The 17,259-nt window shown below is 41.0% G+C and overlaps 2 protein-coding genes across 13 annotated transcripts in view; one reads left to right on the top strand and one right to left on the bottom strand.

Annotated features, from left to right (window-relative positions):
- DNTT (DNA nucleotidylexotransferase) overlaps positions 1 to 17,259 on the top strand; it is a 332,847-nt gene that overhangs the window by 25,023 nt on the left and 290,565 nt on the right. For 4 of the 8 annotated variants that reach the window (XM_019555836.1, XM_019555835.1, XM_019555831.1 and 1 more), the window contains exon 2: positions 6,783 to 6,944. The exons of the other annotated variants lie outside the window; for them this stretch is intronic. The gene's annotated coding sequence lies outside the window, so the exon portion shown is untranslated. The remainder of the gene's footprint in view (positions 1 to 6,782; positions 6,945 to 17,259) is intronic. 8 annotated transcript variants of the gene reach the window in all.
- BLNK (B-cell linker) overlaps positions 1 to 17,259 on the bottom strand; it is a 160,705-nt gene that overhangs the window by 132,539 nt on the left and 10,907 nt on the right. For 3 of the 5 annotated variants that reach the window (XM_019555821.1, XM_019555822.1, XM_019555824.1), the window contains one exon: positions 13,184 to 13,246. The exons of the other annotated variants lie outside the window; for them this stretch is intronic. In XM_019555821.1, the coding sequence (XP_019411366.1) occupies positions 13,184 to 13,246 (63 nt within the window). The remainder of the gene's footprint in view (positions 1 to 13,183; positions 13,247 to 17,259) is intronic. 5 annotated transcript variants of the gene reach the window in all.

The following is a 17,259-nucleotide window of genomic DNA, read 5'->3' as shown; positions in this document are numbered from 1 at the left end:
CTAACCTGCAGCTCCTGTCCCACCAGCCCTGCTGCCCAAGCGGGTCCTGTGTTGCCTGCACACAAATACAGATACATTCTCTTGCTCTCTTCACCTGGCTTGCTTGGCCCATGCAGGGAGAACATGACCCACAACAGCCAATCACCTGGTCTGCTGCTTCCAGGCCCAAGTAGCCAGCCCCAAAGAGAAGAGGAACAGCAAAAAATCCAGACATTTGGCTCTAATTTTAAAAACCCATGAGGACACAGCACAGGGGGCCAAAAAAGAGGACATGGGATATGTCTGGGAAAACCTGGACATATGGTAACCCTGGTTAAAAAAATGCTTACACCCTTCACTGGCCAACTTGCCAAATCAGGAAATAAAACCTCTTAAATAAACAGGAGAGAGAGCTGTAGAAAAGATTGTTGTTAAATTATGATTTTTGTCTTCATTTTTTTCTCAAACTAATTGCTTTTAAAAGAAAAAGTACAGCCTTTCCCCTCCATTTATACAGACCTGGTTAATCCTTATAACTTTAGTTGAAAACTTATAAATAGTTAAAAGAAGTCATTGTGATGTACACAGCTAGACAAAACTAATAAATGTCTATTTAAAAAAATGACTGAATCAATTTAACTTCCTCCCATTTTGTGTGTTACACAGGGACTTCAATTATATTGTTACACAATATATACATAGCAACTAAGTACAGACAGTCAAAAAGCCCAAAGCTGAATTGATTCAATCTTTGCAGATTACACTAAGATGTATAAATTGAATTGATAAACAAGTGAACAGACATTCACTTTTGATTCCAGAAATACAGCCACATACCTGTAGTGGCCCAGGCCAGAAGCTGGTGGGGCAGGAGCAGACAGTGTGAGCCAAGTCTTGTGAGGGGAGGATTTATTGGGGAGGTGCAAGGCACCCTGGGATGCTGGGGGACTGTGAGCTAACTTGAATCTGGAGGGGATCTGGGACAGAAGTTCAATAAACTGATTTAACCTGAATCAGTTAAGGATGATACTACATCCATTTGGTTTACCTGAAACCCATTTTGGACATTTTGAAAGCAGTTTATGTGCACTGACCTTATGGTATATTACAGATTTGAACCTGTTTCTGATCACTTTTATATTGGTTTATGTGTAATTTCTGTCCCTAGCTAGCATGGCTAAGTGGAATATTTTCCTTTTTCTTCCTTATAGGGAATTACTTGCTAAACAACAGGTTACAGCTTGGCTGTCCAACTTCTAAGCCCTTGGCAGTCACACCAGGTTCACTGTGTAGATGCTACTACCTACCTAGTCTTTGCAATGGGTGCCTGCATAGGCACCCTTCACTGCTGTACCATGGAGGTGTAATCCCTCACCCCTCTGCAGGGAGCCCTGGATTCACCCATAGCACACTGCACTGCTATACTGCCCTATGTTCTGGAGTGAAGGCAGGAAGAGACAGCTGTAGTAGGGAGGTGGGGACACTGGAGACTCCATCTGTAATTGCAGCCAGAGTGATGTTGGGGAACAAGCAGCTAGGTGAGAGCCTGGAGGCTGTATATTAATCCTTTGCAGGCCACATATGGCCGATGGCCCATGAGTTGGACAGCTCTGTATTCATAGGTGATGCATAAAGGAGGCATGGGAGGCGGGGCATGTGCCCCTCCTGAGGGCACTGGTGCCCCCCCTGAAATTGGCTCCAGTTGCAGGACATTGGCAGTGGAAGTGTGGCATGTGGAAGTCCTGGCACTTCTGCCACCGCTGTGCTGCTGGCATGCTCAGCAACCAGCTTCTGGGGGACCTGCCTACATCCCGGTCGCCATGATTGGGCTCTGGGAGACCTCCTGCCCCCCCGGTTGTGCCCCGCTAGTGGCCCCCCAGACTCGGGAGGTACCAGTCGCCCATGCCTGTGTTACACTATCTTACAGGGAATGACACTAACTCTGAACTGCACACAATACTGGGCACACAATACAGTATATAATATACATACTTGCCATTTTAGTGCTTTGGTAGTTTTGCTAATCTCCTGCTCATGAGAAGCCTGATTTTGCTAGCTTTTCTATAACTGAATTAATGACAACTAACATTATACCTACATCCATCCATACATACATGGATAGATTTTGTTTTTAGTGAGTGCTGCCAGTTCTCTGCTTACACATACATTTTCCTCTAGTGTTGTTCACCAGGTAGAGCTAGCTCTTAGCTAAAGATTTTTTTTAAAATCTACTTTCTGGACTTATTTATTTAGCATGTCATCTGTACTTGTCTGTTTAGTTCTTCATTTAGTTCTTTGTTTCTGTATTTATATATAGTCAGGCCTAGTATGTCTGTTCTCTATAGATCATATCATTTTGAGCACAATGGTTACTTCCATTATGCTGATCAGACCCTATTTTAGTACAAAGGGGCTTTTTCATAAGCCATGTTGGAAAGTCAAGATTTTACTTTAGCAGTGGGCCACTGCTAAAATAAATCACCATAGAACAGCTGCAAGGCTCTGGTGGTTGTTTTTCTTTAATTATTATTATTTATAGTCATGGGTCTTGTCATCTCTCTAAACATGGACCTGTTACATATATAGATGGTGCACAGAAACCCTTCCAAAGGATTATTTTGAAGGAGAAAGAATTGATTGAAATCATGGACAAACTGTAAGAAAAGCTTAAGGGAATGCATGTGGGTATTCCTACGCTGGAGAGAATAATGGATGGACACCTTTCCCAGTGTTTCAAATGAGAGTTCTGTGGCTATTGAATTTAAGAAGCAGATCTAAACACTGCAGGTCATATTACCAGCAGCAAGTGTAGGCATCCAACAAATAGAAGTCACAACCATGGGGATTGTACACAGCTTTCAGCTTTAGAAGCCTAAAATGAATTAAATATCTCAAATTCTTATTTTTCTAAGTACAGATTTTGTGTGAACTCTGGGAATTCAAATGCTTTTCCAGTATGCCCCTTTTCAAATGTTAATGACTGATGTATTTTTTCAGCAGTGCAACCAGAGCTGGAAGCCAGATTCTTTTAACATTAAATTATAAGTTTATGCACAGGATTGGCACTTGGAAAATTCACTGATGAAACATCTCTGTGATTGGTTTTTGTATGCAATTATAATGTGGGCAAACTCCTTGGGTTTTTAAATATGGAAAGGTTGGTAAATATTTAACAAAAACTCCTCTGAGCCATCCCAGGAATAAGTCCTTTTTTTTGGTGCTTTGCACAGCACGTTGATAACTGGCTGGTTGCAAAAGTCATTCCTTCTTCCTATTAGAACATTTTAAATTAAAAACAACTAACACTGAAGCTAATTGGTCACTAAGCTTACAGTGATCTCTTACAGGTTCCTATTTTGTATGTGTGCCTTTGCCTAACTTCATGCTTATTCAGTGCAGATGGTGTCATTTAGGAGAAAACAGGATGGCTTCATTTTACTAGGGGAAAATCCCTTTCACTTCCTAACTTGTTCTTTCCCTCTCTGTGATTTAGTGTTTTGTTTCTGTATAATTTATATTCCAGACATTGTGAATTTTGCTTTTAGCTACACTGAATCTTTTAATGCAACTGTAAAAGCTTGGTCAGCATTAGCAAAAAGTGGTCAGACTACTGTGCACGCTATTCAAACCTGAAGTCACAGGCTTGTCTACAGAGGGAAACATACAAAGCAGCTTATTTATACTTCTGTAACTCTCCAAGTGAACACCTTATTTGGAACACCAGTGGCCTTTTTTAGTTTACTTTATGCTGCTTTGCAATGAGTACTGGCTTCTAAATCTGGCTGGAGACTTGGTAGCTGTTATGCAAGCAAAATAATAATAATAAAAAAATCCCTTCTTGGGCAGCCTCCAAATACTGCCTTAGTTCCTCTTCAGCCATTATTTTTATGTCTTGTTTTAATTCCTGTGGGCCTTTGATTTCTGTGAAAATGTTCATCATTCTACATGCTGGTCTAGCAGATGTAGCAGCTCACACCTTATCTCTCTGGAAACTCTATCCCACTCTAAACTCTGTGCCCATTGATCCAAGCTGTTAACCAACATGGAGGGTTTGGCTGAATTGTTTCTGTTAGGAGGGAAGTTGCTATAGTCAGATATATACTTTTCTATAATCCTGTTCATTTATATAGTCCTGAACACAGTAGAAACAAACACACACACATATTCCAAGTCTATCCCTGCCAGTCAACTCTGTCTCAGGATTCCTTTCTGCTTCTCAGCCAAGCAAATGACTGCTGCTCTTGCTGTCTGCTGGCTTTTTACTCAACATGCAAACAGCTTGCTAAAACAAATCCATAGTCCTATGTTTAGCACCAGCCCCAAGAAACTCCTCTGACTTCTCACTCAGATTTCCCCATGTAGCCTAATACCTCCTATTGCTTTTGGCTATCACTACATGAAAAGGCATTTAATCACTCCTTCCATTTAATTTAGAAGAAGGGTGCTTAGCTCACCCAGGTCTGTGACTTTTTTCTAGATCAAAAACCCACTTCCAGTGGGTTCTCAAGCCTACTTGCAAAAGTTAAGTCAGCAGTGACTGCATAATCTATTCAATATTTGGAACTCTCTGTGTGTGCTAGAAAATTCTGCTTCTTCCTGTTTTGGATGCTAAGGAACTATAATGTTCTTTGCAAGCTTTCAGGCACAAATGCCCTTCTTCAGCCTTGGAGAGAGTCTGCTAGTGTTATGTATTCTCCATGGTAGAATAGAAGCCAATATGCAAAGCATAGGTCTGTGAAAATGCAAATACATGGCAGTGAAGATCAGAGGGAATGGCAGCGAATAAGTGTGAGACAGGTAGGGGTGTGTGTGTGTGGGGGGCATATATCTCATCCAGTGCACTAAGTGCCCTGATGGAAAATATGTAGGAGAAACCAAACATCAACTGCATACCAGAATGAATGCACACTGAAAATCTATCAAAGACAAAAATATCTGATTACCTGTGGGTGCCTACTTCTCACAAGACAACCACTCTTTCTCCAGTCTCTTAGTTCAATTCCCTCAATGGGAATTTACAAAACATCTTTCATAGACAAGTCTATGAGCTTCACTTCATAAATCTACTGGATACAAAAAATCAAAGACAAAATATAGACATTAGATTTATGGCGCATTACAACCTGCCTGCCATCTGATAACTCCAGGTAACCTGTCTGCATTTTACCAGCTACATTTTATCACCAGTTCAACATTCCCCACTTCTAACCCCCCCCAACCTGTCTTGCACCTATTGTCTCCCATTCCCTCTGATCTTCGCTGCCATGTATTTGCATTTTCACAGACCTGCATTTTGCATATTAGCTTCTATTCTACCATGGAGAGCACGTAACACCACTAGACTCTCCCCATGGCTGAAGAAGGGTGTTTGTGCCTGAAAGATTGCAAAGAAGAATTTTTCCAACTATTTAGTTGGTCTAATTAAAGATATCACATTTACCCGAAAAACCTTGTCTGCCTATGTCTTTAGACCGACACAGCTCCAACTACAACCCAAGGAACTATAATGTTACTGGTCTAGGCATCCAGAGAAGGAGTCTAATCAGTGAGTGTAACTTTGTTTCTGTTGCTGTCCTCCTTCAATTCCATGCTAATCAGATCCATTTACTCTCTCCTCCTAGACCTAAAAAAATGTGTCATCTTGAGGTACTGTGGCCTTTTTCAAGCTATCTTGTAAAAGTAAATTTGTGACTAATTAAAAAAAAAATATAGTTTCCTGTGAGGGAAACCTGACCCTAGGCCCTGAAGCGATCAAATCAAATAAGCTCATGTCCCTCTCCTCCCTGTCCCTATACATACACCTGCTTTCTACTGATTTATTTTCAGCTTCTGTTTCAGTCACTCCAACCACCAGTATAATACATGCTTTTAGAGAAACTGCAGGAGGATGTATGTTGTCAAAATGGGCAAGTAGACTATCTGCTAGCTGCTGTGGAGAATACAAGGCAAACAGCCTGAAAAAGACAGATGTTTCTTTTTGATTTCCTTCAATTATAATCAATTTGGGGCTACATGAAACAAAAGAAGGTATAGCATTTTCAGATGGAAATGTAAAATTGAGTTTATGGTATCCATTTAGTTTAGTTTAGTAAAACCCCAACCTGTTCCTGCAATTTGATAAATTCCTAGTGCCAACATGCTGTTTCTGCCATGCATCTGAAGGATGGTTTCCACAAGGTAATTGGTTTCTTATCAAACTAAATTGGAATACAGATTCTTTAGTAGTTGCACCATCAGTTCAGGTGACAGATAGATGGCTTACCCATTTCATAAATAGGCTATCTTCCAAATGTAAATATTTGGCAAATTCTTCCAGATTCCAGATTTACAGAAGTTCAGGGCTGAAAGGGACCACATGAGATCATTACATCTTCATTAGCAGAAAAAGCATGAAGTGTAACTTCCTCAAATACTCTTAAATGGTTACCCTGACTTTGTCCCTTTTTAATGATACAATGACACAAAACAGCCTTAAATCTGGCTTAACTAGAATTCATGTGTGCAAATGCTGTATGCAGCAGGATGTCAGAGTAGATCTGGCCCACTTTTTCTCTGAAGAAGCAGGTTGATAGAAAAGCTAATCTTATCTTAACTGCTCTTTTTAATGACCTTCCATACAGAACTTGCTCTCTGAAACTGAAAATGATCAGTTCCTCAGATAGCCTATGTTACTTATATTATGCATAACATGTCATTGCCCTCTCGCATTCATGTTGTCATTTAATATAGTAGAGTCTTTTGCAGGTAATAATACCCAGAAAGAATTTCAGTATATATTTCCTATATTCTTTTTCGCTCTTCAGGTTTAAAGAACAGACCATTAGAAACAGTCTTGCATTGAAAGAGACTTGTATTAATAAAGTATGACTGAAATTATGATGATACAGGAATTCAGGGAGAAGATGTCAGATGTGGGTAGCGGCTGTAGTGTGATAACAGGAGAGTGACCAACATTTTCAACAGAGGTGAGTGATTTTTGGGTGCCTAACTAGAGGCATTGCACAGGGTCTGATTTTTTTTTTTAGAAAGCACCAAAACACCAAAAATGGAAGTGCCCCATATCAAAAGTCTTGAAATGCTTGATTTCTTCCTTTTAAACAAGCTTTGAGATGGTACTATCATATTTGAATTGTTCTGTGTCCTTACAAGGCAAGTATGTCTGAATAAAACATAAACAGGAGTTGGCTTAACACTTAAAATACTGAGAATGCTTGGAGCCGTTCCTTTGTGCAGTTTAGTTCCTATAAATGTGGAAACTGTAACACAATGGCTTTGTAAGTTCCCACCACTACTCAGTCCTGTCCACACTCCCTGAAGTTGAAGCCTCCATAAAATTTTACGTTTTTTATTAAGATCCTGTTTAAAATTATCTTAACTTTAAGAACAAAGGATTCAGCATCAAAGAATATTCCTTTAATCCATATTTAATGCAATTATGAATAGCTTGACATTTGAAATTGCTTGGATTATTTTGTCAGGGCTTTTCATGGATTGGAATACAGACAAGCACTTCCCATCATTCACAGCTGCTGAATAAAAACAAACAAAATTCATGTTCAAATAATTTCTGGCAGCAATATTTGGAACATGAATAGAAATATAATGCTGTCATGGTAAAAATTAAGGCCAAAATCCTGCAAGGAGGACTTTGGTATTATCTTATTGTTTGCTGCTACTGAATTGAATTGCAAGATCAAGGTATTACACAGTTTTACTAAGTTACAACTTGGGTTATTGGAAAGTATCTAGCAAGAAAGTAAAATGAAACAACTTGATATATTTTCATTGTTTATTCAAACATTCATGGGCATCTGGCACCAATAATGCTTGTTGACTTTATACATAAATCTATTATTTTCTTGACAATCTTAAAAATGAGGTTATTTTTGCCATCAATTTGTTATTGTATTTTTGAGTGGCAGTGTTAAATGGTGCATAACATCAATGTTGTAGATTTCAGAAAATACATCTATATCCAGTAAGCTAGTCTGTTTTGTCCTTTTTTTTGAAGAATAGAAATAAATATGCAATTTTTGCTTCCATTTTTATGAAGTCCTGCTTTTTTGGAGGGACATGAATATGTATTGCCCTTTTACCCTCTTATTTAATTGAAGATGATTGATAGCAGCTAATGCATTCAGCTGTAAAATGTTTTCCTTTTAACCCAGGCCTTAAGATCACTATAAAATCACTCTCTGTTCCAGTTACATTATATATACAGCAACACTTTGGCTTTTTCTTGATTGTGTTCCCAGCTATTTCCCTCTTTCTGAAATGACCATGTGAGTGCATATTACTGCTTTTAGAGGGAGTCTCAGATTTGGTTGGAAACAGTAAAAATAGTTCATTTAATGGATAATGGTGGCCCAAGGTGACCAAGAAAACTTCTTAAAATAAACTAAAATGCCAGTCATCAGTGAAACGTGGCTGCAGATTTAGACATTGAACCAATCCTGAGTTGGTGTTGATCTGTACATCTGGATTTGGACCAGTTTAAAAAAGAATTCAGTTTTGTCCTTTTCCTCCAACACCTGGCATGAAGAGAGTCCAGTGTCTTTGTTACTTCTGCTACAGTTGTCTCTCATAATGCTAACAAGCATCAGGCCTGCAGCCCTCTGTCCTGCAATGCTTCCTTTCTCCCATTTTGTTGCTGTACATCTACTGTCACCTGAGAGAGAATAGTCTTTACCTTCCAGCCCCCAGGCAAGTTTTAATTAAAACCAATTTTGTTCTAAACAGGCATTTTTTGTCATCTGTGGAGTGTTGGCTAGCAAAGTCAAATGGCTCATTTCTCACAGTGTGCTAGTGCACCTTGCTGTGTCCAGCTCCCTTAGGTATCCAGGTTTTTCATAGAAAAGGTGAGCTCTGGGGCTTGTAAAAGCAGCTGGGACAGAAACCAGAGTTGTGCTCCAGGTCTGCCACCACCAGCCAGGGTTGGGAGGAGGGGTGGGGCCCAAAAAACAGAGCAGAAGAACATTAGGAAACTGGGTAGTATGTCAGGGAAATATGTATTAGCAGGGAAGAAGCAAAGAGAGAGCCATGGGCCAAGAAAGCATGTCTAGTAGCAGGGGAGGAGACCATGAAAGGAGAGATGAAAGAAGAATAGAATTCACTTGAGGAGCTAAAACCATATCAGGATTTTTTAATGGTATTTTTTCCATATGAACAATTGCTTTGTAGCTGCAGTGTGATTGGCAGGGGATGGGAGCAAGTCCACAAGCCAATTTCTATCTTAAGATGTGGTCCACCTCCTGAGTATTCTGAGACTGGTGTTCTTATGGAAAGCTACTGGGTTTATGGTCTCCAGTTTGACAGTCCTGCTGGAATTTTAAAAATCAGGATGTTGTTCCAGTTGAAAATTTTTGCTATGAACACGTGCACAGTTTTACCAGTCTGGTTAGATAAATTTCATTTGTGCTGAACCTGCTTCTTCCTGAGCTAAGAGTGTAGTCAGCTTAGTGGGGTGCTATGCTCTTGCTAGCAAGTTGTACTGAAATGAAGAGCTTGTTGGTACATGCACAGTGATATACTTAAGGAAGCTATCCTACTTCCTGAATCAGAAGAAGCATGGTGTATATGACACTGACTGCGAAGTTGTGGCTTGGGAAATTTGAATACTTGACAAGTTAGTTAGAGAAAGCAGCTCACCAGCAATAATATACGAAGTGGGGGAGAACATGGTAAGAATAAATATATCACAACTGACTACTATTTGCATTAGTCTTCCACTGCCAGCCCATGCTGCAGTCCCCATTTTCAGTAAATATTAGCCCATGGTCTTTAGTGTGTTTGATACATGGGGAAGAACCAGAGGAGTGCTTTGACTATGGGAAATGGGCTGTAAGCCTCTTGTTCTCTCTATAAAGCTATAGTTGGACTTTACTTTCAACTATTTCCCAAGAAGTTTAGTTGGGGAGTCAGATTCTGTCTTCAACTGAATACTTGGGGCCATATTTTTGAGTGCAGCTGAATTGTGCTTTACATTGAACTTGGGGGGGGAGAAGAGGGGGGAGCATCTGACTCCGTAGCTCTGCTTTGGCTTATGTAATTTATATCTGCCTGCCTGGGGCTCCAAACTGGCATTCCAGCAGCTGGGATCACCAGCTAATGTTCATTCAGTTAGGAATGGGAAGAAGTAATGTAGATTTAGAAGCAAGCTCTGGCACCTTATGCAAAGACAAAGCTTAGAAGACTGGATCTGTCAGTTGTTTTGTACTGCCAGAGATATGCAGGACAGTCACAATGAAGTTCATAGGTCTCTTCTTTAAAGATTATTTTTTATAAAAGTAAACCATTATTGTACTTTTAAAGAAGTCTTTGCTAGCCCCAAAAATTTAAATCCCAAAGACCCAATATAAAAGTCTTGAAATAGCAACATATGTGAAAACATAGAACTGGTGAAATATGTCCAGAATCAGCGCAACTCCTTTGTTACTTTTAGGTATTTCCTCCATGCTTTTAGTAAAAATCTTACTTTTTTTCGTTAAGAGTAGCACCCTAAATCTAACTACTTCAGGATTTATTCCTTAAGGTCAAATCAGAATTCTGAAGTCTCTACTACTTTTTCACTCTCTAACTGGAAAATCAATGTTAAATTAGAAAATGGCACCAAAAAAGCAAAAAATACTCTCTACAATAGAAAAAGCCAAGCACAGTGCTTCAAATATTCAGACATTAAAAAGCAATGAGAGAGAGAGAATATAATACACTGTGCAATTCAACTGTGCCTAAAAGCTGATCTACCCATTAGCAGCAGATTAGCATCACTGAGATGTGACCTGCATTTGGAATAACTATTGCAAATAAAATACCATTGGTAAGGGAAGATGAAACTGCATTGCATACTCTCATTCTAATGTACCATGTTTTCGCATTTCAGCTTCTGCAAAAATGTTAGGGCAGAGCCATTATCTCAAAATTTCTTTAAAATGCATGTAATCCTGTTTCTTACAAAAGAGCAGTTTGAAACACAGTATGTTTATAGAATAGAAATGAGTTTTATTATAAAAGCAATTGTCTTATTGCTTAAAGCTCAGATGAGAGAAAAATGTTCAAAGAAACAAAATTCCTACTGAATCTAAATGCCAATTACAATACTCAATTCCCCTTCTGAAACCAGACAAAATTGATTTAAGGTATTGTGGCCACTTCATTGCATGTTAGGCAATTTTACTGCGTTTACAGCCAGATTTTTAAACCTCAAATAAGTCTTAAGTATTGCAAGTTCATTCAGCTTATTTTCTTTTCAAATTCAGTATTTAGCATATAACCTGAACCTCACATCATACCAACAAGCCCTCTGTAGTAATTTTGATGTTTGTTTTGATACTAAGTGGTCTATGGGCTACATAATAATTTACTGCAGTTTTCCCAAGTTTTTGAAAGCAGATTCACTCTTCAGAAAATTAAATCAATTAAACCTCATATTTCCCCATTTTGCAGATTTCCATGATATGTCATTGCTCCTTTCTTACATGTTTGAGTGATGAAATGATTATGTTGAAAAATATGATGTCCTCATTAGAATCTCAATATCCAATAAAAGAAATGGAGCATAGACTCTCTGCAAATGTAGGCAGACATCAATACATTGTTCTTGTATTTCTTAGAAGAACGATACAGTTTTACACCCTTTGTAATAGAAATCAAAGAAGAAACTTTCCATTCCTGGAACAGTTTGGATTTCCTGATACAGCTGACCAGTGATTAGTTGCTGAAAATAAGCTGCTGCTTTAATTACTTGCAATGTAATTAAATTCTGGCTTGCATCTGTAGTAATGCTGTCTTGCAGTTACATAGGTGTTGCTGTTGACAATATAAGTAGTGTCCTGATAATGCAAGTTCTTCTATGAATGTCTTTTTTGGTACTGACATAATGCATTATTTCAAGCATATTTTATTACTGGTTTATCAAGTTGACACTGGTATTGAACAGTTCAGTTAAAGAGCACATGAAAAGCTCTAAAAAATCTTCCGTCATTTGAGAGCTACCACTCACAGTATTATAACAATAGAATACAAAACACATGCGGGTAGTGGCATACCATGGGGCACTTCATGTAATGCCCTGAACACTACAATGTGAAATAAGGTAAGCTTAAAATGGGAAATCTTGAAGGGAATGCATAATTTGGAGAATGTGCTGCACAAATGTTTTTCCTTTTGTTTTATTTTTTTCTGTCACAAGTGCCTTGCAGAACTTGCCTGTAGTTCCTTTTTTGTTTCTTTTGTGTGTCACTTTTGTTCTTGTAGGTTACCACTAACTTCTGAAAACATTTCTTACATCCTGTGTCCATTCCTACTATGAGGAAAGTACATAATATCTTCAATCATTCAACAAAAAAGACTACAAAAGACACTTGAGCTGGCAGGAACCAGTTTGCTTTTCCCACAGCTTGGTGTTAGAGTGCTAATAAGATTGCTTAGATCCAAATCCTCCAATCACATACGTGTGAATGGACCTTTATATCTATCCCTTTCAGCTGCCAGATTCTTGTGTGAGTATCTAGATGTTTATTCTATCCAGAGGTGGAGCAAGGCAAGGATTTACTACTGTGAGTAAATTATTCAGAGGAATAAAGTGGGATTTTTGTTGTTAGAATATTATATAATAAATATAACATATGACTTGCCATGACTCTACAAAGAACAGAGGTAGCCAACTTAAGTTGTTGCTATTGTAAACACAGGCTTCACACTGGGAATGTTTACATGTGCATTTATGTTGGCTTAAATTTACTGTGCAGTAATTTGCCATGCAGAAAGCAGGAATAGGTTGGCATCTACATGTGCAAGCATTAAAGCACATTACTATTGCGTATGAAATGACTTGGGACTAAAGTTAGTCCCAAGTCAGTCCACACACACAGCATTATTATGCAGTAAGGCATCTACACATGAGTTACTGCTCAGTAACTAATTGGGTATAAGTTTGATACCTGCATGATGCTGGCATCAAATTTACACTTAAGCTGGCATAAGTCACCATAGTTACTGTGCAGTATGGGCATGCACATGGAAACACATGCCCATACTATGTAGTAATTTTGGTTACTATGCAGTAAACTCATAATCTGTAAGGTCCCTTTCAGCTCCTAAAACTATGAAATTATGAAATGTGCGTGTGTAGATGTGCCCACTGTGATACAAAAGGCAGATACCTATTATAAAATATTTCTGAACAGAAAATATTTCAGTTGCTTACCAGAAATTGGGGGCCATTGATATTCAGTTTTTCCACCACTGCAGCAGATTCAGGCATTCCAAACTGAGGTGAGAAAAGAGACAGCATTATATATATATGTGCACGTGTGTGTGTATAAATATATAAAATAATTTGAAAGGTATACAAAATCTAAATTGTAGCCTGGTTTATGGGTAAAATACTTCCATGTAGAAATTCAAAGTATGTAGTAATGGCACAAATCTGTACATTACATCTGATGTGGATACCTAGAAGAAGAATATTACAAAGAGTGACTAGGAGGCATTCCTAGACAGCAAGGCTCAGAGGCTATAGACTTTCAAAATCAGTATCTGTTCTTCAAGTCTGATATATTTTTTTCTTAGTAAAACTATGATAGCCAATTGTAGAGAAAAATGAAACCAGAACCCAGAAGAAGCTCTCACAAGCTTTATCTTTATCTACAACAGGAAACTGAGCCCTTTCTAATATGAATCTTAGGGTACATACAGACTTTTGGGGAGGTTAGATCACATTAAAAATGTCCACCCAATCTAATTTAGTTTGTGTAGGTGCAGACCCTACATTTAGAACCTTTCATAGATTCCTAGATGCTAGGGTTGGAAGGGACCTCAACAGATCATTGAGTCCGACCCCCCGCGTAGGCATGAAAGAGTGCTGGGGTCAGATGACTTCAGCCAGATGCCTATCCAGCCTTCTCTTAAAGACCCCCAAGCTAGGGGAGAGCACCACCTCCCTTGGAAGCCCATTCCAAATTTTGGCCACCCTTATCATGAAGGAGCTTTCCTGAGATCTAGCCTAAATCTGCTCTCTGTCAGTTTGTGACCGTTGTTCCTTGTTACCCCAAGGGGTGCCCTGGTGAACAGAGCATCTCCAATTCCTTGCTGAGTCCCTCTAATGAATTTGTAAATAGCCACAAGATCACCTCTCAGCCTTCTCTTGCAGAGGCTGAAGAGGTTCAGGTCCCTCAGTCTCATCTCATGGGGCTTGTCTTGTAAGCCCCTAACCATATGAGTGGCCCTCCTATGAACCCTCTCAAGACTATCAACATCCTTGTTGAAGTGCAGCACCAAATACTGGATGCAGTACTCCAACTGCAGTCTGACCGCATAGAGGGCAAGTTCTATTTTTCGTGCATCTACTGATGCATGAAAGTGTGGTTAGCTTTGCTGATGATTTTGTCACACTGATGACTCATGTTCATCTTGGAGTTTACTATGATTCCGAGGTCTCTTTCTGCTTCTGTGCTGCTGAGAGGATCACTTCCCAGACAGTAGGTGTGCTGGATCTTTTTGTGCTGTAGGTGCAGCACTCTGCACCTGTACTTGTTGTACTGCATCCTATTGTGGACTGCCCACTTTTCTAACCTGTCCAAGTCTGCCTGCAATTGTTCCATACCCCCTGGAGTGTGTACTTCACTCTACAATTTAGTATTGTCTTCAAACTTGGACAGAGTCCACTTCACACCCACATCCAAGTCATTGATGAAGATATTGAAGAATACAGGTCCAAGGACCGAATCCTGCGGGATCCCACTACTCACATCCTTCCAGGTGGATACCGACTCATCTACTACCACTCTCTGGGTGTGCCTGCTAAGCCAATTTGCCACCCACTGGACTGTGTAGACATCTGTCACAGCCTCTTAATTTATTTATGAGAATGGGATGACATACCATATTGAAGGCCTTGCTAAAATCCAAGAAAACAACATCTACCTCTACTCCTGCATCTAAGTATTTTGCGACCCTGTCATAAAACGAAACCAGATTAGTCAGACATAATCCAACTGCTATGAATCCATGCTGGTTTCCCTGCTGCATTGTTTTTCCTGCTGGACACCCACAAATATGTTTCTTCATGATTTTCTTAACCTTTTCAAAGACCTTACCACGGATGGAGGTGAGACTGACTGGCTTATAATTACTCGGATCCTCCTTCCTTCCCTTCTTTAAAATAGGGACCACATTGGCCCTTTTCCAGTCCTCTGAGCGCTCAAACAGCCATGCCAGTGGTTCTGCTATGACACCAGCAAATTCCTTCAGTACTCTCAGATGAAGCTCTTCCGGGCCTGCTGACTTAAACACGGTGAGTCCATTCAAGTGACTCTGCAGAGTCGACAGTTGATAGGCAGGTGGCCCTCTGATGACCATTTAAGAACCCGTTAGGAGACTTATCTTGACCACTGTTCAGGAACACCGAGGCAAAAAACTCATTGAATAGCTCAGCCTTGTCCTCCCTCTCTGTCACTAATTGCTCCTTTTTGTTCAGTAGGGGTCCTGTGCTGCCCTGCACCTTCCTTTTACTTCTTACATACCTAAAAAAGACTTTTTGTTGTCTTTAATTTGTGTTGCCAGCCTCAGCTGTGTAGTCTTTAATTTGTGTTGCTTTGGCCTTTCTAACTGACTCTCTGCAAGTGCAGGCCAAGTAGGAATACTTAGTTAGGTCCATCTAAGCATGAACTGTAGAAAAGTTCAAGAAAGATTGGTCTAAAAATGGCCAACCCCGTCTAAGTTAACTCTGCCTTAGAGGTAATCTAACTTAAATTGGGTTTGGCAAGCCTGATCTAACTGAATGTCTGTACAGTTCCCAGTGAGCCCATAGGGCTTGGAAAGCCCAGTTGCTGGCCCCAGCTCCAGGGCTGTGTTTTTCCAACCCCACCTGGAATTGAACTATTTTTACCCCCCAGTTCCTTGCCTCATTCCAGAAGGACAACATCTCCCTTCTCTCGAGTCTACCAAGCCCCACCATCCCACAACCAGCATGCCCCCAACATTGGTTTTAGTGGTGTTTGCTAGTGTTGGAAGCCAAGGAAGTAAGGGGAGGGAGGGAGAGCTAGGTAGGACTGGTGGGAGGGGGTTGGTTTGCTGGTGTGGTTGTTTGTCTGGGGGTTAGGTGGGGGTCAGGTGGCTAAAAATAATCCCTGGTCCCAGGGTTAGGGGGGAGAGTCTCCCATCACCGCAAGTCCTCCCCACAGACCCTGATCCTGCCAAATCCACCCATATCCTGCCAACACCCCTGTGGACACCGCTAGCTCTCATGACCCCCCTGTGGATACCACATGCCCCCCAATTCCCCCCCTTTGATCCCTGCTTGCCTCCCTGATCCCTCCAAGGCCTTGCTAGCCCCTCCTATCCTAACTTACTTTATACTGGGTAGCCATTTTTAAACTCAATGTAACCTCCCTCTAACTCCCCGAATCTGTGTGTAGTCTTAGACTCAATGGGCGCATCTGGACGAGTGTGCATGTGCCTCTTACCCCATCTCAAAGGAGTTTGAGATGGATCAAGAAGCACATGCAGGAATGAAAAAATGTTCCCTGCACTGCAAACTTGCAGCGTGGGGAGAAAATTAGACCCCTGAATATCTAGGGGGCAAAAAAAACCCTTCTCCACAGAACAGCAGAGCAAGGCATGGTAGCAGACTGTGCCTGGAGCAGGCATGGGAGTCAGTCCTCCAGAAGAGACAGTCTGGTTTTGGCCAGAGCATCTCTTTGGTGCTCCTGCTGCCTTTGGCACTCTCCAAGGTAAGTAAGGGAATTGGGAATGGGGGTGGGGAGGTTTATGGGTCTGGGTGGTGTGAGAGGTGGCAGGGGGATGTGTGGGAGGATTTGGGAGTGGCTGGGGGATGTCCTTGGGGCTGCAGGGGGGAAATGGCTGGTGCAGCCTTGTTGAAGCTGGTAGCGTGCAGAAGGACATGGCCCAGACCAATGCAACTCACTAGTTCAGCTTTGCACCAGAGCAGGTTGCATGGCTCCAGGAAGTGCGCACAGGAGCTGTGCCTTCCAGAGCCGTGTTACCCGCTCTAGTGCAAAACCAGACTAGCGAGCTGCATGGGACTGGGCCAGGTCCTGCCACATGCCACCTCCCTGCAGGCACAGAGGGACAGAGGTGGGACCTGGCACGGTGTGTGGGGACCGCATACTGAGCCCAGCCAGGTGCTGCCAGCCCTGGGGCCCCTCTGCTGCCTGGCTGGGCTGGTCCCATGGCAGCAGGACCCAGCGTGATGTGTGGGGACTATGTGCTGAGCCCAGCTGGGTCCTGTCAGCCCTGGGGCCTCTCTGTCACCCGGCTGAG

Source organism: Crocodylus porosus, unplaced genomic scaffold, assembly GCF_001723895.1.
Source record: "Crocodylus porosus isolate Cpor-Errol unplaced genomic scaffold, CroPor_comp1, whole genome shotgun sequence".
NCBI lineage: Eukaryota > Metazoa > Chordata > Crocodylia > Crocodylidae > Crocodylus > Crocodylus porosus.
Note: the sequence above shows the minus strand (reverse complement) of the source record. Positions and strands in the feature narration are given on the sequence as shown.